The 20762-nt window shown below is 40.6% G+C and overlaps 2 protein-coding genes across 2 annotated transcripts; one reads left to right on the forward strand and one right to left on the reverse strand.

Moving 5' to 3' along the window:
* Positions 1 to 165: 165 nt before the first annotated feature.
* LOC125766971 (mucin-5AC-like) lies at positions 166 to 20433 on the reverse strand. Its single transcript, XM_049433124.1, has 4 exons — positions 17842 to 20433; positions 3496 to 4402; positions 2836 to 3429; positions 166 to 2352 (listed from the first exon to the last, which is right to left on the reverse strand). The coding sequence occupies exons 2-4, from the start codon at positions 4383 to 4385 to the stop codon at positions 927 to 929; spliced, it is 2910 nt and encodes a 969-aa protein (XP_049289081.1). The 5' UTR covers positions 4386 to 4402; positions 17842 to 20433; the 3' UTR covers positions 166 to 926.
* On the forward strand, positions 9227 to 9853 carry LOC125767110 (defensin). Its single transcript, XM_049433377.1, has 2 exons — positions 9227 to 9436; positions 9511 to 9853. The coding sequence occupies exons 1-2, from the start codon at positions 9313 to 9315 to the stop codon at positions 9690 to 9692; spliced, it is 306 nt and encodes a 101-aa protein (XP_049289334.1). The 5' UTR covers positions 9227 to 9312; the 3' UTR covers positions 9693 to 9853.
* Positions 20434 to 20762: the final 329 nt, after the last annotated feature.

The following is a 20762-nucleotide window of genomic DNA, read 5'->3' on the forward strand; positions in this document are numbered from 1 at the left end:
TATCGATCGGACAACTACATTTGAAGTAAATCGATACTCACACTTTACAGCAGAAGATTTGCTCTATTATCGCCAACTATAAAGAAACAGTGAGCGGTATCAGCACCAGACATAGTATTTTTGAAGACAAAGTTAAGAATTATTTAAAAAAACAAGCCAATAAAATATTATATAAAACTTATCCTTTATTTTGCATTCCTAACACACATTCACTTATAGGCTATAACTTAGTCTTAACTTAAAAACTCAATAATTTACCCCCCCGAACATCATTATCTTGCCAAAACACTTACAAATGAAAATGCTTTAAATACTAACTTATTATGTGTTTAATAGTATTCTGAACCCTCCATGATTTTATTTTATCATGAGTATATTTATAGAGGCTGCTTTGAGAGAAAAAGCACAAAGAAAGAATTATTTAAAGAACCAAAAAATTTAAGCCGTAATTAAGTTTTTAAATTCAAAAGCTCATAATTGTTGAAAATATGAAGTAGAAAGAAAATTTAATAGTAAATCAATTGCAATACACACTACTTCCGTAAACGTATATGGCACTTTTATCTAAATGAATTGAAGCGCTTGCACTTTTTAGTGCATTTTAGAATAAAAGGGAACAAAAACAAAAACAGCGAGGAAGAGAGCTACGTTTCAAGGAGGGTCTCTTGAGAACAGGATGTTTGGCATTATTCGATAGTTCGTGCCTCCAAGAGTGCGTTCGTTGCTTTGCATAAAACTTAAATAGTACCATTGGTAGCAGGAGTAGTCAAACGTTAAACAGAAACTTAATTGTTATGCTTATTTTAAATTGTTTAAATGCTACCACCACAACACGATCATACTTCGTGTATAACTACTAAAAAAACCGTCCTTTCCTTTACAGCTTTGTCTTATGCTTTCTCTCTCCCTGGCTCTCCCCGGTTGGTTTACTTTGCCCGCAATCCCAACACGTACGTCAGCAGAAAGAACTCCATCGGTTCGAAGTACTGCTGCAGCAGATTGTCCACGATCAGCAGCAAAAAGTCAAAGTTATCCGCCACAAACTGTTTGTTGCACTGATCGTTCTTCGCGAAGTAATCCGCAAACTCCTGCGGTGGGTTCTTCCACCGATAATCAAGCTCGGCCGGTGGTTCCATCGCGAACCCACTGTACCCGCAGCGGCGCATCAGCGTAAAGGCTACGTGCATAAAGTCCCGATATGTGACACTGTGCCGTTTCATCTCCACCAAGAATCCACCGAAATCCATACGTCCGATCGTGTAAATGCGCATCGTGCTTATGATATCGGAACGGCGCTGTTGCAGAAAGGACATCATCTCCCGGCGCATTTGCTGCAATAGGACACCAATGTTACGTTCGCCATTGGTGTTAGTAGTTCGCGCTGCAGCGTCCGATGGTTTTGATGCCATCTGGGATGAAGCTTTGTGGTGTGATGAGGATGATGATGAAGGACGACGACCTCGACGTTTCGGTGTATGTGGTGATAGGGTAGGAGAAGGCTGTTCGTACCTGCTACCGAAGTTGGCGGATGGTTTTTGCAGATTGTATTTTCTCGTACGTCTAATGATATCCGTTTCATCAGACTTAGCTTCTTTTGAGGTAAAATCTGATCGAGGATCATTCCTGACGTTGTTGCTGAGGTTTGTATCGGCTTTTCCAACAGATGGCGGTAAATCTGCACGTGGGTCCGTTCTTTCGGTCCGGTGAGCACTGGATGGGATGTTAGTTGGAGGCAATGGTAGTGGTGGTGGTGGTAGTTTGGGCATATCCAACGGATTACGTCTGGCAGAGCTGGGAGAGGAAGGTGGAGGCATGGTAGAAGAAAGTGATGGCATACTGGGTGGTGGATGTCTGGTAGGTGGTGGCATCATACTGGATGGAGAGAGAACTGGTGTTGGGGCAGCCGTGCTGGTAGGTGGATTAGTAACAGGAGGCTGGCTACTTGGTGACGGCATAGTCGATGAAAGGGATGGCATATTAGGTGGTGGAGCTGGATGTTTGGTAGGAGACGGCATGCTCGAAGGTGACAGCATAGTAGAAGGCAGAGATGCACTTGGTGACAGCATAGTAGACGGTAGTGCCGTAGTAGGTGACAGCATGATCGATGATGGCTGTGGTGGTTGTGGCACAGTCGTCGACGTTGATGGTGGCTTTAACGATGCCGTATGTGCTGCAGATGGTGATCCTTTGGCGGGTGGTGCTGATGCATGGTTGATTACGCTAGGGCGTATTGTTTCCGATTGTGGCGGCGTGTAATGCAATGTAGTTGACGGAACGATCGAGTAGGATTTTGACTGCTGTGATACAGCGTTTGCTTGCGTCGATGCGGGTGGTAATGTTTCAGAAAGAAATCTGGAAAATAAAAGAATTGTTATTTATTAGTAAATAAATTGTATTTAAATTACAATCAATTAACATAAAAAACATTAATGTAAAGAAACAATTTGAAGCAGTACTGCATATTATTTGAATGAAAATAACCGTTGCATCTTCGACCACTGTGCAATTAAGTTCCCGCAAAGATATGCAATCCGCAATACACAAGCGTAGCCTTTGCTTCGTACCGCGGTGGTGCATTTGTACAGCGGTACTAGCTGATGGCCTACCGGACAGTTTTTTTCGTTTTTGAAGTTATGTGAATTATGCAACACCTGTATTAGATTACACTAAAGGAATGTCGGAATGTTAAGCATGAATGCTACATAAGAAAAAAAAATCGACTGGGAACGGGGACACGTGCATGATCATTATGCGTAACGAGCCCCAAGGCGGGATCCTGTTGACGATCACAGATAGTACAATCTCTTCTAACTAACTACACAAGAAGACACTTACCCTGCGCCGAGTGTTGGTACGTTATGATCATTGTAGTGTGAAAAATCGATCGGTTGATTGGCTGGATATGCGGAACGAGCGGTTGTGACACCACCACTACCACCAGCAGCAGGAGTAGGAACGGTAACATTGGGAGCAGGACTCGCAACAACGACACTGTTGGTAGGAGGTTTAACGAATCCATACTGTGGCGGCGGATAGTAAGCAGTACCAGCTCCAGGCGTCATCGCCAGTGATGAATAGTCGCGGTAGTGTTGATCGTGCGGATGATACCCGGGAGCCGATAGTACGTACTTGCTGAGATAGCAATGGTAGTAGTACTGGAGCTCGGTGGGCGACAGCAGATGTGGTGCAGGATAACCCGCTCGGTACCATTCTTCCAGCGTGTGGTAGGTGCTGGCGCTCGGCGTTGTGTTGGCACTGTACGCAGGATGATAATGGTACGGCGCCACGTACGGATGATGCTGGTAGAAGGGAGTGCGTGGTGCTATAGCGACACTGCTAGCCGATCCAGCCATCGCGGCAAGTGTCGGTCCCGGCATCATAGTCACGTCATGGAGTCTCTTATCCTGAGGTGAGGAGAACGCCGATTTTCTGCAAATAATTTAAACAATTAATAATATGCCACGGACACATAGTAAACGAGCGTACTACACTCACCTTCCTTCTCCACCACCTAAACTGATCCCGGATGGGATTCCACCAACTTTGGGTGATCTTTGCGATTGTGAAGTACGTGAATGTGGTGTGGCAGTACTTTTTCCTTCATTCTGCTGTGGTGTCTTGTAACTGGGCATTGTCGTTGTGCCGGAGGATTCGCTCGGATGCCGCTCGTAAGGATGTGATCGCTGGGAACGTTGGTAGGACGGTGGACCATATTGCTGTTGTTGCTGCTGGAACATACTCGGTGCCGGTATATCCGTTCTGGAGCGCATCATCTTTTCCCTCTGCAGAAGATGTTGCCGTAGTTCCGAATGTTTCCCGCCCAATTGAGCAACGTTCTGGGGCACATGCCAATTGCCACCGGATGCGGTTTGCTGGTCGTTTGACTGTGTACGACCCGATTGTGCATCGTTTGTTTTGGAGGGATAGCTGACAGGACCGGACAATTCACCATTGGAGTCAAGCATCGTAACGTTTCCGTTCGGTGCGTTGGCACTGTTGTTGTTGGGTTCCTTCGTTTGGGTACCTTCCTTCGCACAATCGATCACCATCAACTTATCCTCGTCTTCCTCCTCCATGTCGTGATCATCTTTATCCGGAGCGGGTGACGTGTCCATGGTATCGATCTTGTCGTAATACACCTTTGACGTCGGTTGCTGCAGGTTCACGTACTTGCGTGGATGGTACTTCCTGTGGCGTTCCATCATCAACTCCACCTCCTGATCGTCGTCGATGATTTCAATCACATCTTCTGGTCCGCTGCCAGACTGGGTACGCTGTTGCTGCGCACGAGGCGACTCCTTTTCGAGCTCCATTTCGTGCGTTCGTATGTGGCTGGAAAGTTCTAGCTGCTGGGCTGCCAGCGTCTGAACAAACTTTTTTCGCATAATTTTTCCCTTAAGATCTGTGAACGAAACAAAAAATGTTATGGAAATTTGAATTAGATACAAGCTACGCTTCTAAGTTGTTTCTGGTTAGCAAGTGAAAAGAAAGGTTCTTTCTAGTGTTGGGAGTCTCAACTGAGGCTGATCCATGGATCTAAATAATTCTTCAAACCGAATTTATGACTCATTTTTTTATAAAGATTAATCAATATCTAAAGAATTGATCTCTCTCAAGATTCGCGTAAAATTATGAGTCTTTGAAGGTTCAGGACACGTTAGAAATTCAAATTGAATCTTCAAAGATTAATGATTCATTAAGCAGAATATAATGAATCTTCAGTCCATTCATGGTTCTTTAAAGATTTATATTCTTCGGAGAATCATTAAGCACATTACCGCTTTATTCCTCAAAAACGTCTTCTATCTATTTTACCCCTATTATTATCACAATCATCATTATATATGTAAAAACATTATTTGCCGCATATCACGTAAAAAATTTAAATGTTCAAATCCACATTCTTCACGCTTGACAACATCATTATCCTACCATTCCACTAACCACCGCCCATCCATAGAAAAGCACACATTCATGTAGGATAATTGTGATCCAACAGTAGTACATCGAAACTCGAAGTCGTAATGCTCACTAAAAACGACAACCACCACCACCAGCACCACAGACGTTTGACTGTCCCGTCCGGTGACATAGGAAACACTGCTGCACCTATTGGATTTTCGATAAACTAAATCCACCACATGGACCTCAACAAAAAAAATTGAAGGTCTGGATGCGTATTGGGCTTCGGTGGTTGTGCAGCAAAACGCACCGGTAACGAAGCTATACATACATATACTATCAGTTCCCGTTCGCTAGGGTAGTATCTATCACAAAGCCAAACGATTAAGATAGACAGGAGCGTAAAGAAGCGGATAAATGCAACACCCGATAAGATAGTCGGGGTTGTGCCAAATCGAGTTTATGTTTTGTGTGCGTATGTGGATAATTATTTATTTATCCCTTCCCCGTCGTTCCCAGCTTCGGTGTTTTCTATTTCTGTCCAATTACTTCATACCAGGGATAAATGGGAACGTTTGTTATTAGATATATAGTGAAAGAGACTCGTAATCGCTTTGAAGGAACAGATTGTAAAAAAATAGACACAAATAAGCTTTAAGGGGATTTTCTTTAAATCCGAACCTTATTTTGTTGGTTTTAGTTAATTTTTTTACGATAAAGTTAAGCGGAATTCTGGCCGCTAATAAAGTAATTTTACTTTCACATTTTATCGTCTCTTTTCATCTTCATAGTCCAAAGGGGTCTTATTAGCCCGGTCACATTTGGTGGCTTTTGAAAAATCGATCCCCTGTGCGAACTACAGGAGGAAACGCTCCGAACGGGATTTTGTATCAATCCAAACGTGTGAAGATCAGCGTCACTACCACTATGCCACCAGGATCGCCTTGGCTGACATGGTTAAATGGCATATTTAATTCATCTTCCTTTATAACTCCACAAAACGTAGATCTTCCTGAAAAATTATTCTATTTTTTACACATATAAAATTCATTTCCACAAAACTCTCATTTGATGAGTACCCACCTTAAAGAGGTAAAAACAACAAACGTCACCAGTCTTACAATCCTTTACATTAACAGCTAACTTCGTATGAAAAATGGGTTTTCCTAAGCACAACTTCACTGTCATCATATGATCACTTATTAAATAATCTCACATTGCCGTTCACACTTCCGAAGCATTCTATCACGAGGTTTTCCACTATTAAAACACCTCTACCTTACACCTTCTGTTTAAAGCAGGATAACGTACAAACTTAGGACAAACAAATCCAACCCGGCACACCTGGCTGTCGGTCGAGGTGAACTGTTTCGCGCTTCTAATGGATCTACGGCGTGTGTTGCTTGTTTCGTACGTCCGAAACCGACGTGTCCTTTACGGTTGTCAATGGGAACGAACCACCCAGCGGTATTGCGCCACGTCAGAACATTTAATCTACTCTTGCCTTCGTCCACTAAACGAACGGTAAAATAGGATAATTGTCTCCGCATGGAGTGTGCTCCATGAACAAAAGAGGAGAGATTGAACACGCCACCGATACCGACCGGAAACCGCGTGCTTACATATGCAGGACCTGACCAACCTCAACCAATGCGGTGAGAAACGGGGATGGTAAATTATTATTATTATCCGGATGCAACAAACGACCTGGAGGACCTCGTTTGGTGACCCTTTTTTGCGTAAGTGGTTAACTCGCTTCCACGTATTCCAATCAAATATTTTTTTTTTCTATTTTTAAGTTGCGGTTTTGATGAATTATTCATTGTTTATTAACTTCGGTTTGTGCATCGATTCACATCAATCGTGATTGAAACCTATGCCCATCATTTAACTAGTTATTAATCTAACATAATGCGGTACATGATATCGGTACAAAACGATAGAGTAATATCACAATCCATTACATAAAGTAAACACACACCGGTCAAGTGGCGCACTTTTGCAGCCTGATTGAACTGAAGCACACTTGAGAATCGATCGTGCGAACAAACACCAATGAATTGCTCAATAAAATACGTTGTGCAGTTTATGGTTATGTTCACCATCGTATTTTGCTGTTAGAGCAATTGTGATTTTATCAAACAAACAAAAAATGGAGATATATTATATCCATTTCCTCTCCCAGCTGTAGGCAATCGTGATTTGCTGTGATATGGGTCAGTTGACCTAGGGAAACTGATACTGGATGGACTCATTTGCTAGGCAGACATATTTTATTGAACATTAGTTCTCGATCTACGTCTCTATTAATAGTCAGCTGGATGGACAGTAGTAAGGACGCTTACGTTTGTCAAGATCCTGTATAGTAATGCTGGTTAGGTCAAGTTGATTACCAGTAACGCCTATTTAATTCTTCTTCAGAGGACTACAATCTCAAGAGGTTATGTGCTCATTTCTGCTAGACCTTTTAGCCCAAGGCAGAATAGTCAGATAGTGTGAAAGATCGTGCCGTCGTATATTGCATCTTCTGTTTTCTGGGTGACTTTGGCTAAATCCTACTTAGTGGGTTTGTTATGAGCTTAAGTCATTAATATAAGGCCATATAACTCTCTTAAAAATGATCAACTGATCTATCTTCTATCTATCTAGTCATACTACATCTTGTGCAGTGCACGTGCAGTGGCTTTCAGTAACAAAAAGGTCAGGCGTGAAATGTACCTGCATCATAATTAACTGCTTTCAATTCAATTGTCCGGAAGCAATAAAACCTAGAATTCCTTTAGGACAAGGCACGATGTAGAATCAAAACAGACCTCTGATAATGCGTCTATTTAGGATGAAAATAGATTAAACAAATGCGACCGACGCAATCGAACTATAATTCCATATGCGTATTCCATAAGCGTACTTCACATTCCATAATGATTATGCGTATACGCACAAGCACAACCAGAACCATGCATTGGTAGTATATAAGCAGGAAAATTTGTGAATAAAACTCACTTGTAATCCAGACCTTCACTTGGTATGTTGTCAGGTCATTCGGGTTAGCAATGGAGTTGAACGGAGGTACACATTTAGATACTTGTTCGGGCTATTCAGAAGAAAAGGATACTTGTCCGAGCCGAACAATTCCGAGCGCCTTCTCAACAAAATACTAGTCAGAGAGACAAGGTCCACCGTTAGGAACTATTCCTGGTAATACTCCTGGGACTGCCAATAGACATCCGGACATCCATTTTAATCCAGAAAAAAGCCTGACATGTGGTCTATATTGGCCTAAAGGCAAAAGGAATCCAGCGCGAGGGTTTCCGGAGTTAACCGACGTTCGCGCGGTCAACTCCTCTGCGAATATTCCAATAATCCATGAATACTTCACAATTTTTCACGAAAATTTCACCGATCACATTCGCACTCTGCTGGAATCGAACACCACATTTCGATACAATTTATTAATAAACACAGATAAATTGAGGTGTTACTAAACCATCAATTAATTTATAGCATATTGCAAGAACTTTAAAGAAGTAAGTTTAAATAATTAAAGTAATTGAAATAGTTAAACATTCTTAATTAAAATTAGTTAGACTGAATCGAAATTATTCTTTCATCAAATGTAGTACAAACTCTTCTCCGATAGAAATGTATAAAATAAAAGAAAAACTGAAAAAGTTGAAATAAGATATAAATATTAAACAAAATCAATACATAAAAGGAGAACTGCAATTTCAAAAATAATTTTACCAAGAATTAAAAAAAAAGATTCCAATCTCATAAAAAATGAACATGATATTTCAAGATAAGATCACTTTAAGAACGACCGGGTCATATTATCATAACAAAGGGTTACTTGCTAAATGATAGTAACCTTCCTGTTATCTCGCTTTACCTCCGATGTACCTCCGATGTGTATTTATCGCTCATGCTATCACAATCAAAGGACTCGAAAGGACAAATAACGCATCGGGGTATTGAACGGGAGTCATTCGCACAGCTGATCACTCACAGACGCTAGAGGTGGTGCTAATTTATTAACAACGAAAGTACATTTTACAAAACCAAACATTACAGCGCCCATTACAGAGAGTTCCGTCAATGACTGATAATGGACTTTGCAAGGAAACGGTAGGCAAACGACGAACTTGTCTAATGTAACTGCGTTACTCTTTGTATGGCCCCGGTGCATCCCCTAGGTGTGGGAAAAACGAACGGAACGAAGACGCAAATGCTGTCTGTTTTTTTCGTCTCTCGATCGTACGCGGGGATTCACGATTTGGTAGGAAGCTCTAGTAGCGGATGTATAAAAGCTCGTTCGATGCCACTGAGATCAATCAAAAGCAGTTCTACTTTCGAACGAGAACAACCTAAACAATTTGTTTGTTTCCTGATCCTCAAAACGTGCATCTCACCATGAAGTGTGTAACGATCATCTGTACCATCGTCGTCGTCGTCCTGGCGGCACTGTTGAATAACAGCGTTCAGGCAGCCCCCGAGGAACAACTTGCCGCTCACAGTGCCTCGTTGAATACTCTCCGTAAGTAATTTAAAGGTTCATCTTCTGCTCTTGCTCGAGCGATTAATGGTTTTGTGCTGTTACTCTTTCGCTAGTGGACGAACTGCCCGAAGAAACGCACCATGCCGCACTCGAGAACTATCGGGCCAAACGGGCAACCTGTGATCTGGCCAGTGGATTCGGTGTCGGCAGCAGCCTTTGTGCCGCTCACTGCATTGCTCGTCGCTATCGTGGCGGGTACTGCAACAGCAAGGCTGTCTGCGTTTGCCGCAACTAACTCCGGAGAGGAGGAGAAAACCCACGGGACACTAAAACGGTTTCAAGTTCCTTGCACAAGTGCATCCAGGGTGGATCACCAAATATTTCCATAGCAATTAAAATTGAAGTTTGAATTTTGGAAAAAAATAAAAACGTTCCAAACATGTTCCATCAGCATAACGTTGTAACGTGGTCTATACTTATCCGTGACTAACAACATTCTATGTACAGCAGGGTTTATGGGCGTTGAAGTTAACATTGTTATGAGCATAATATAAATGACTCATTTTAACTGCAAAGTTTGTAACAACTAAAAAGCATAAAAATGTACATCGAGTGTCACTTCTCGACACGCTCCAACACTCCACCAAACCTCCAAAAACACGTCTCCACAACTTTTGTGGTTCGTTGATTCTTTTAATGCCCGTTACACATTCACCAACTTCTTCGCTCCCTTCGCGACATTCGTCTCATTTTCGTTTAATAATACTTCGGCTTTTCAAATATCGATTCCTCAGGCAATGTGGCATAAATTATCATTCGGGAACTGCATCTTCATATGACGCATTTTTCGAGTACGCGCGTACTGTCGCGATATGAATTTCTTTGTGCGTCGTCTTCGTCAACTCAGCTCGCGAGGATGCTTAGTGGCCTGTACAAAGCATTGCATTGTACACCAGATACAGTACAGAAAGACGAATTTGTGTACGATACGTTTGGTTTGGACGGTTGAATACGACAAGAACGAAATGAAAGTACGTAATTTGATGTGCTAGTTATGTGCAGCTTAAACGGATTCTGAGGAGCACTGGGACTACATTGAAGGTACTAAAAATTGCATTTGAGAGTAACATTTTACATGTCGCTTGTTACGACATTCTTACTTCGTTGTAGATATTCAATTCGTTAGTCTGTAGCTATGACCCTCGAATTATCCCTATTACTCGATTGTTAAGATTTTCGTATCTTTCTTTGTTGTTAGGATTCACTTTAATAAACTTCTTTAAAATGCTATTTTAAACCTAATGTTTGACTAACTTTTCAGGGTTTTAAGTAAGTTTAAGTTTTAAGAATATCTCTATCTTAAATAAATAAATAGTATCGTCTCATTGAAAACGCGTTGGATTTTGGGGACATGCACCTAAAAGTATGTTTCGCTTTTTATATAAAAAAATATTATTGTTAAGGCACATTCACTAAAAACTATTCTCAACTAACCTACGAAATCATTGTTTAATTGACCTATCGTTGAAAAAGAAGAAGAAAATACCATACCAGAACTATCGTAAAAAAATTATATGTCCTTTTGGGGTAGACATAGCATGATGCGTATAAAGTTAATGTGCGAATGCAACGATAGTTTGAATAAGATATTATTTAAATCTGTCACATGGGGTCTTTGGGTCAGATCTAGATTAAGCAAAGAGTTTGGAAAGGTCACGACACCAACGAAAATGATCATGCGTCAGAAGGGTCTCGTACGAATGCAACAGGTAATAAAGATTAAACGTGAAGTGCACGTGCAGCGATTTTCAATAATAAAAAGGTTAGGCGTGAAATGCACTTGCATCAGTGAGCCGCTTTCAATTCGGTTGTCCGGAAGCAATAAAACCTAGAATACATTTATTCAAATTCATGTATTAGAATTATTCGACACCAAATTCCAGTTGCGTATGCGTATTCCACGCACAAGCACAAACACAACGATAGATTTGTTAATATATAAGAAGGAACATTTTGTTAATAAACTTCACTTGTAATCCGAACCTCAGCAGTACGAGTCACTTTTATGTTTGGCAATCGAAACGATCGGCACGGGAATCCTTAGGAAGTAATCCTTGTCAATCCAGAAAAAGCCTAACGTACGGTCTTCAGTTGAACTGAAGGCGCAAAGAAACTTACGCAAAAGATTCCGGAATTAAACTGACCTTCACGCGGTCAATTCCACCAGCGGCGGAACTCGCATTCCGACTTTGTTCCCGCAGTAACAACTGATGTATTATTTTAAAAAATAGTTAATTGTATAAATAAAAATTACTTCCAAATTTTAATTTTAAATTCGACAAATTAATGTATTGTATTGCGAGATGTTAAAAGTTTTACCCTAAATTTGACAGGACGATGAAAACTTTCCATTAAACCCCATTTTTAGAGCATCTAACGTGAAGAAATATTATAAAATCATTTATTATACTGCCCACTTGAAGGATTTTTGATGATTTTTTTCTCCAGTAAATTCTCAACAGTTGTACAATGGAAAAACTTCAATCGTTTGGTCATCGTTTCACACTTCACGTCGTCTTTTTGCTTTATGTCCTTTAAGGGACATAATCCTGACGACCTCCAACATCTGGTTGTAATATTGGGAAAGGCCACAAGTGGGTTTTCATTCCAAAAAACGTCAAATGAACTCGAGACAAAGACGTGAATCGACGTAAAACAGACACGTTGGTTTCATCTGAAAGCGATCTATTTACACTCGTACTTAAGATGTATGATACAAGAGACTTATTGTTAATTCTAAACAAATTTAATTACTTAATAAGCATTCTGTGGATCAAACCAGCAATATAGGCCAATTACATGTGTAAAACAGAACATTGATAAATATTACATTAAACTATTATCAAATAAAGGTTTTAATCTACCTGAACGATCTCCTTCGAAAAAACAAAGCAAAAAAAAAAACACTATTAATTAAACACTTTTATCGAACAAATGAACATTGTCAAACACAACATAAACAACGATATGATCCAGTGTCAGATTTTATCTGCTATCGTGGTGTATATCACTTGATCACTTTTTTCCATCTATTATAACGAAACGCAGCTTGGCCTTGTGTATTTGGTTGGTACCACCACCAGTGTTTGAGATCACTTGGAAATGCAGAGCACACGCACAACAACCTACCAACAACACTTCTTAAGCAATACTACCTCGAAAGTTGTTGCAGAGACCACTTGATAAAGGGTACCGAGGTACAGTTTATTCAGGGCCGAAAAAAAGGACTTCGCGGGTATTTCTTTTTTTTAGGCTCTAGACATACGGAATAGTTTACCCAAGGAAGAAGAAAAAAAAAAACCCAAAACCAGGCATCAAACGTGGGGCCTGTTCGGTGTTTACTTTCCACGCAGGCCAAATCTATCCTGCCTGCTAAAGGATGACCGTTGCGAGGTACAGTATGTTTAGGGTTCGAAAAGGAAAGAAACAAAACATGCTATATGGAGAGGAATTCTACATCTTCGAATTCCTACAGTTTCTGTTTCTGTTTGGCAATGCGCCTAAAAAGGTCCTAAACGATTTTGTTCAGTTTGCCTCTAACTATGGAACGCGTAGGATATGCTAAAGATACATGTTACAACGCTATTTTGGAATGGTGCTGACAGGTACGGCCTATTTCTTTTTTTGTTGTAAACTATTCTTTCAAACCTTATCACTTTTGCTGTGCATATTTTGATAGGACACCAACAGATATTTGTATGAGTGTATCGGTCTTTTTTATCTGTATGTTTTATTTTTTTAGGAGAAATCGAATAGCTGTAAACTAGATGTAAGATCTGGTCAAGATCAGGTAAAACAGCTGTGATGGAATATGTAGATCACTAACTGGTCTCACAATTCCTTACTCCGTTCACTCGCTGTACCTCATTTTTGAGAAGTTCTGGTAAATTTTTATTCTGGCAAATGACCTGGCTCGATACTTGTCTTTTATCTGGTATTTAACATATAACTTGCTTGGTGGAGTCAGAAATCCAGGATCGCATCATTTTGATCTTCAGGACACTTTTGGTTTGGTGGCTTAATTTTCAATAACCTGAATAACCTAGATCGGTAATTCACTGAGGAACATTAGTGTCCTCTAAACGCTTAGTCGAGGCCTTGTTCCACAGAGGAGAAATCCACTATTTAATATCTGGATTTTCAATTATGTTGTGTGAAGTTCATACAGCATAGTCGGAATCTAATCTTGACTGTCGTTCTGCTTCTTTTGTTGCACTACAACCTCGTTGGAGGTGGTCTTGACCTAAAATTACTGGCTTTCCTGGACCTTATTTAACCGTAGCAGGATAGTCAGTCCGGCGTATGAAAATTCGGGATTTTCCAGATGGGATTTGATCACAAGTCTTGTCGTGTAGAGACGGTCACCATCTCTACCGCCGAGTACACGCAAGGACGACCTTTAATAAAACTAAATAATGTTACGAATAGCTAACCAATTATTACTACTTGATGAAAAAAAAGAATCTAAGATCATCAACCACCGTTAGATCGTTGCTGTCAAGCGAAGTAATAGTTCATCTGACAACCCTTATCAAGGTCAGAGACATTGAAAAAACGAAGTTTTGGTTTAAGAAGTCAAATCTCTTGAGGTCTCCTCTTTCAAACTCTGCCTCAGGCTCCGTTGTGAGTCGATTAGAACTGACAAGAGAACTCATAAAATATAGTTCCTTCTAGTTCCTTCTAGTGTTGAATCGTGAGAATAACAGCCTAACGAAACTCAAATGAGGAATACGTGTGATTCACCACTTATTCTTACAGTTTCATTTTTGTCTATCTTAAAATTATTTTGTTCTAAGTTTCATTAAACAAGTCCACTATTTATGTATCTCAAGATCAAGCCGATGTGTTTGTAGTGTAAAAATAATTGTAAATGGTTCTTTTCTCACGTTCCTATGTTTATCTCTTCAATCACAAATAATAAGCAATTCTCCCTTTAAAATAAGCTATCAACGCAGCGCAACGCAGCACACGAATGGCAAGCACTCGGAGTAAGAGCGATACACAACCGTTTGGTAGGGAAGTTTGTTCTTTCGCCATTACTCTTATCTTGCATAAGTGCAATAAAAATCACAAATTCCAACATTTTGTACAAACAGCCAATGCAGCGTCGTGTGTTCACAGTGGAACGACTCAGTGACAAGTTTATTGTACGCCATTCAGCACACTAACCGAGTGAATCATAAACAAAAGTTTGTGCCTACGGTTATCACAAAAAAAAGAGCTGGAAAGACACAAGAAACCGGATCAAAATGTTTCTTCCGGCGTCAAGCTGTACGCGCTGGAAAGGATACACCGCCCGATTGCTCTCTCGTCGGTGTAGCAACGTTCGTTAGAAAAGACGAATTATGAAGGTAGTTCGGCCGTTTATATACCGAGTGCTGGCCGAGAGTTTACATTTGGTACCGTGGGTACTTTGCACTGTAATCTTATCAAGCGATAGAGTGGGGCACGAACTGAAGGGTTTTATTGATAAGATTACGGTACGGGGTGAATTGGCTTAAGGGACTAATTCGCGCGCGATACGAGGTTCACAAACGTCACGTGAAATGTCATCCAGCAGTTCGAAACTGTCCGGGTGTGATTAGATTGAACGGATTTATTACTTGCGCTCGTTTATGGGCGACCAGTTTTTGCAACACTTCTCGCTGTTTTGCTTTAAATAGTCTTGCGGAAACGTTTGATGTAAAATTGGGTGAAATTCATTCCAGCCAGACACTAACAATAAGCGCTAAAAATAAATCCCTTCGCGTTGGTTCCGGTAGGCAACGCAACACACACACGCGCGTTGTGTGCCTTGAAATAGCCTTTGAATTTTGTATGTTTGTTTCATCCTCCAGACGGTAGACATCCGTTACCGACCGCCGACTAGTGTTCTGCTAGCCACAGCGACCATTCATCAAGGAAGTGGAAACATCCACAAAACGATCCTCTTCCTCTTCCATGATACGCACATGTTTGCCAAACGTTGAAAGATATGCAGATTTTGTAGAGATATGATGCTACCAAGGTCTTTGCCCCCGTGACAACAATAGTCCCTCAAAGATAGAGAAAATATCAAACAAAACGACAGGAAAAGAAAGGTTTTTTTTGTGTATTGCACACCACGTGTGTGTCTTGTGCGAAGATCAATCGGATCGATGCAACCGGTGCAAGAAGTTCAAAACGTTGACCCGACGATACTTAAAAGTGCAGAATCGTTTCATGTTTCTGCGTCTGTCTGGAGTTCAACTTAGGCATAGTATTATTTTTTTCTATTATTATCATACTTAGCATAACGACGGATGCACATCGATATTTATCCACATGTGCAGTGTCTACTTCAAAGGGAGAAATTTTTTGTTGATATTGGATTTGTCGTTATTATGTGACCTTTTGAAGGAATTCCCTTTGAATGTCCACAACTCCCCAATTGCTGATGAAACGACCTTCAGATAGCTTTGATGTGTAAGGTTATTGAATAAGGTTCATAACTCACTTTGAATGATTTGCCTACCGTAAGGACTCTGTTATTATATTTCCTCTCAATTTGATTTAATTTAATTGATGTCATTAAGCCAACTTTGAAGTGTTTTCAATTTGACAAACAGTCACAAAATCGTATCCCATTGGAAAAGGAACTCCAATAAGGGGTTTAACCCAATAACTAACAAACGTCAATGCTGATGACTAAGACATTATTGGTATCAGAGTTCTCTAAACAGTAGGAATGGAAATGTAAGGGTCTTAGATACGTAATCCAAAATTTTTAATTTTTAATAATAAATACCCATTTAAATATTCTTTGAAGTCACCCAAAAACTTCACCAACTTTGAGGCAATTTCGTACTCTGTTCAAGATACTTCACTTATGTCAAAACCTGATGAAAATCTTTACATACGAATGAAAAATGTTCGAAGCAGTTCTGCAGTACCATGTGTGTGGAAGGATAACAAAGAAGCAAGCACAAAGACAAGTTTTATGAGCTATAAAATGACTTCAATATTGTACTCGTTAGGGAGCCCCCGGTGTGGGCTTGGCAATTTTAGGCTGTCCATTTGGACAGAGAAGATACAACAGAACCATATTAAAGATACTGGCGTTGGTAGGAACACGGATAGTGAAAGGATACAGTATTCGTTTTTTTTATTGAAGTTAATAAAGAAATTTAAGACTGATATTCTAGACTAGTATGTCCTAGCCCGGGTGACGACATATTAAGCCCTTTTTGGGTGAAAGGATTTATGATTTATGCTTATTAATAATAAGACTGACACTGATGAACAAAGGTTTCAAAGTGAATTTAGGTCTTTTCCTTTCTTGGTACACTTGCTAACACGATGGCTTGAATTATTTGAGTAAAATCTTTAATTATTTATTTTTTTAATTACAATAAAAAAAACTTTCAAACTTATATTTACACCCAAGATTCAATATCAAAGAAAAAGCAAATTGTCCTTCCTCGCAATCGTTTACAAACCATTGCCGCCAATGCTTCCTTTCGTTTGATAAAAATACATACAGCTGGGGGAGCATATTTTGTTCTACTGAAGCAGACTATTATCACTGCAAAAGAACATGCCAATATATTTTTGAATCATCTTTCTCCCCTTTGTTTGCCGCTTGTTGTTTTCTGCTAGATTTCTCATATGTTGTATTTTAGCGATTATCGTTATTTGCTTGCCTGGATCGGGTTTCTGAGTGGTTCCCACAGAAAGGGAAGGGTGTAAAGCTACGATATATTTATATATTCCACACCCCACCATAAACGATAGCTTCCAGGTTTGGCAAATAGTTCATCGCCCAGCCCAATACTGATAAGAGAGTGAAAATAGCAGCGACAAACCCCAACGACATCCCCAACGTTAGTTTTAGGCGCATTACGCGCATTTGCAAAGGTAGAGCAAGCACGTGGGATTCGCAAGACAATTAAAGATCATTTTTGTGCGGTGAACAAAATGATTCAAAAATCTTGTTTACTAATAACATCCTTTTCTTTAGTAAAACAATTGATAAGTGGTGAATCGGACACAAAACAACAATCACCAAGAATAGAATTTCCCCAGACACACAGTCTACAGTTCCACAATATACACAGGCAATTCCCTGAATTCGATCGTTCTAGCAACAAGCTTCAGAGTAAGCAGTATGCGCCTGGGCACAATTCTCGTCGTCGCACGATTCGAGGGAATTGATTGTGCGTTGGACAGCGTTGAGCAACATTCCATTGTCAGGATATAGTAATCATTCTGCGATCAACAGCCTACGGGATCGGAACGCTCGTACTACTGTTGACGAAGTGTTTTAGTCAGTGTAGTTCAAAGTATATACAAGTTGTAAAATAAATCGGCTGTATAGAAATAATCAGCGAAAGGGAGATAGAGATAATCTTATCACAAGCACGTACCTTTTCCATTTAATTGATTATCGTCGACCTACCCATGTCTAAAACGGAACAGTTCCAACTTGGTGTGTCTAGCAAAATGTGCTTTATTTAATTATAACTTCTAATGATCGCGATTGCCCTTTCTACACTGCACTTGGGGCGATCGTGTAACACTCACACACACAAAACACTCTTTAACGTCAGAATGACGTTTCACTTTAAATCATTCACTAAATCCTATGACAGCTCTAGGAGTCAATCCACACTACCTAGTAGCACGTTTCGCACAAATCTGTTTTTCACTTGTCACTTAAATTCTGCAGTAACTTAACCCTTGTTCCGACGTCTACTACACAACTTTGTCGCTTCTGGAGCCCAATTTTTTCACTATCTAACTTTTGCTCCACAATCTCTCAATACCCGCGAGACAAACGCATTCCACGCGGCCTATACGATACGGTGCAGAATGATGACTGTTTTTTAAATTCGAGGTCTCCCGACGTCATTCTTCTTCCGATGAATTCCGCCACACTGTCACACTCTGTGCTCGGTGCGATGGTGATCCCACGTTAAGGTGATGGGTTTGCGCAACGAAATCGTCTAACACGCCTTAGTGCTGGCGGCACCGGCCAACCAGGATGATGATAACCTATGGGAGACGAGCAGCATACACACACGCACACATCACACACACACACATCACACACACTGCGTGTGTCTTTTGCCTTGCGTTATTATTTGATTCCGTCAAGCGGTGATAAGAAATTTCCAATATAAAAAGGGTTGCGTACGCAGCAGAAGCGAATCAGTCCCGTGCCCGGCTATGTCGAGTGCGGTATGTCATTGATGGAAAAGGCAGCACAGAGTGCCTTCTGCTGCTACTACTACTAATCACATTGACACATTGGCCAGCACAAGATAACGGCCAACCATATGCCCGTCCGTCTCTGGTGGGGAGTTTTTTTTCTATATTTATTTTTTGTTTAGGTGATGGTATTGATAGCACAGAACGGGGGAATGAATAGCTGTTGATCGTGTTTCACACTTGTTTTTCAAAAAACCGCCCCATAAGATCTGACTCCCAATGCCGATGGACAAGTTCGCAATAGAACCATTCCGGCATTACACTTTGTTCACTGCGTTCCAAACACATTCGGTACACATGAAACGATTTTTACTGTTCGTAATGTTCACACGATGTCCTGTGCGACAAATGGCTGACGGAGCACGTTGTTCACATCGAATTAGGAATCCTATTCACCTTGCGACACCGTTTGCTTGCGCAACGAAATGTGATCCTGACACATTCGGCTGACGCGTCCAAACGCACTGGACGTAATCCGCGTGTAACTTTTGCAATCCATTGAATAAACTTAACACAGAACGACACGCCGACAGTCAGATGAAGATGGCGGTTAGGAAATATGCAAACTCTGAAGGCTCTGCTTCAGTTGCTGGCCAATGTGATACTCCAACTGACGACCCACTTTCCAGCTCGCGATGCTTATGATAAGGGAACGCGCACAGAACTAACGTGGACCTTCGCGGAAATACAGCCCCGGAATCCATCCATCCGTTCAGAATCTAAAGAATACTCACCATTCTAATCCCGTGCGCGTTGGAAGGAAAGAGACGGGGAAAGTGTTTTTGTTCGCAACGCGCTCTTTCGCTCCCAGTTGCGCACGCGCTCAAGCCTTTTGCCTGCGTAAGCCTTGTGCGATCGCGTTGCACGATCGGAGTGCGATATGGGAAAGCGAGAGAGCTATGCGTTCGGTCGTGAGCGTGAGAGGGAGAGAAAGAGAGAGTGCTTGCACTTGCGCGAGTAATGTGCAGGGTTTGCTTCGATTACTTTACAAAATGTCCTGTTTATTATGAACTAATGTAATATGTAGCTGTTGTAACTTTTATTTATTTGCTAATTTTTTTCTTGTGTAGAGTGTATAATACTGGAAAGTGTAAGATGAAATATTCTAATAAACAATAACATTTTCTGCCACGTGACGATAACCGTTTCAGTAGAATTGTTGTATTGATAATAATTGTTTTTTTGTTTTATTACATTAAGTTGCTTTACAACGCGAAACATAAGCCCTAATAAATCAATGTTTAGTAAACAACGATCCACATTTTACAAGAACCCTGTCACCAGAAAATGGCAAACGCAAATTCGTTTCTTTCTTTCCCAGTGGCCGCGACCGTTCTGAACGCGGCAAACGATCGGCTCGAAAACGTGGAGACGGCACAGTTTCTTTTACCCAGTTTTTGACGACCAGACGAAATAAACAGTAAACCATGCAAAGTAAACAACACCCGATCCTGCGCGCGACGTAAACACTTTGAAGGCACGCTGGAAAAACGGAGTGTTTCTGTAGCGATAAAGTTCTGCGTAAATGGATAGCCGCCCGGCCTGGCAGTTGGTTAAATACGGCTTCGCGCACCGAAAACGAACCCAGATCGTTTCGAAGGCTCACAAAGACTCGGTGTGGCTGCAATGGGCATACCGTCACCAATGTATTGGAACTGGCTTTACGGGGCCGCTTAGTAATACCGGGCACGATTGCGTGTATTGTATGAATGATTTTTCTGCTGAGTAATGCTATTTATTGTAACCAACTCACTAAAAGACTCGATTGTTGCTTTAAAACATTATCAATCATTTTAGGAAAAACCTTGTATTATGTATTGCTATCAAGTGTTTCAAACGGTTCAAGCAAATGTTCAGTGTTGTCAAACTTATCAACAGTTTACCCAGCAAGGGCTCAATCGGGTAAGTAATTATTAATGCAGGACAAGTGTGTATAACATGCAATAACATTATTAGTATTTTTGTAAAAGGTTTTGCTCCTCATCGTTTTAATATTGTTAGATTATAAACTTTTGATTTTTTTCTATTATATTCACTTTTAATACATATTAATTGAGTTTTAATATAAGTAACCTTC

This window comes from Anopheles funestus, chromosome 3RL, assembly GCF_943734845.2.
Source record: "Anopheles funestus chromosome 3RL, idAnoFuneDA-416_04, whole genome shotgun sequence".
Lineage (NCBI taxonomy): Eukaryota > Metazoa > Arthropoda > Insecta > Diptera > Culicidae > Anopheles > Anopheles funestus.

What these genes read in the sequence shown, in the direction of transcription:
- LOC125766971 (XM_049433124.1), bottom strand. Translation starts at nt 4,385, where the DNA reads ATGCGAAAAAAGTTTGTTCAGACGCTGGCAGCCCAGCAGCTAGAACTT. An exon ending in TTAGGTGGTGGAGAAGGAAG is followed by an intron (nt 3,430 to 3,495) that starts GTGAGTGTAGTA and finishes AATTATTTGCAG; the next exon opens with AAAATCGGCGTTCTCCTCAC. An exon ending in GTACCAACACTCGGCGCAGG is followed by an intron (nt 2,353 to 2,835) that starts GTAAGTGTCTTC and finishes TTTATTTTCCAG; the next exon opens with ATTTCTTTCTGAAACATTAC.
- LOC125767110 (XM_049433377.1), top strand. Translation starts at nt 9,313, where the DNA reads ATGAAGTGTGTAACGATCATCTGTACCATCGTCGTCGTCGTCCTGGCG. An exon ending in TGCCTCGTTGAATACTCTCC is followed by an intron (nt 9,437 to 9,510) that starts GTAAGTAATTTA and finishes CTCTTTCGCTAG; the next exon opens with TGGACGAACTGCCCGAAGAA.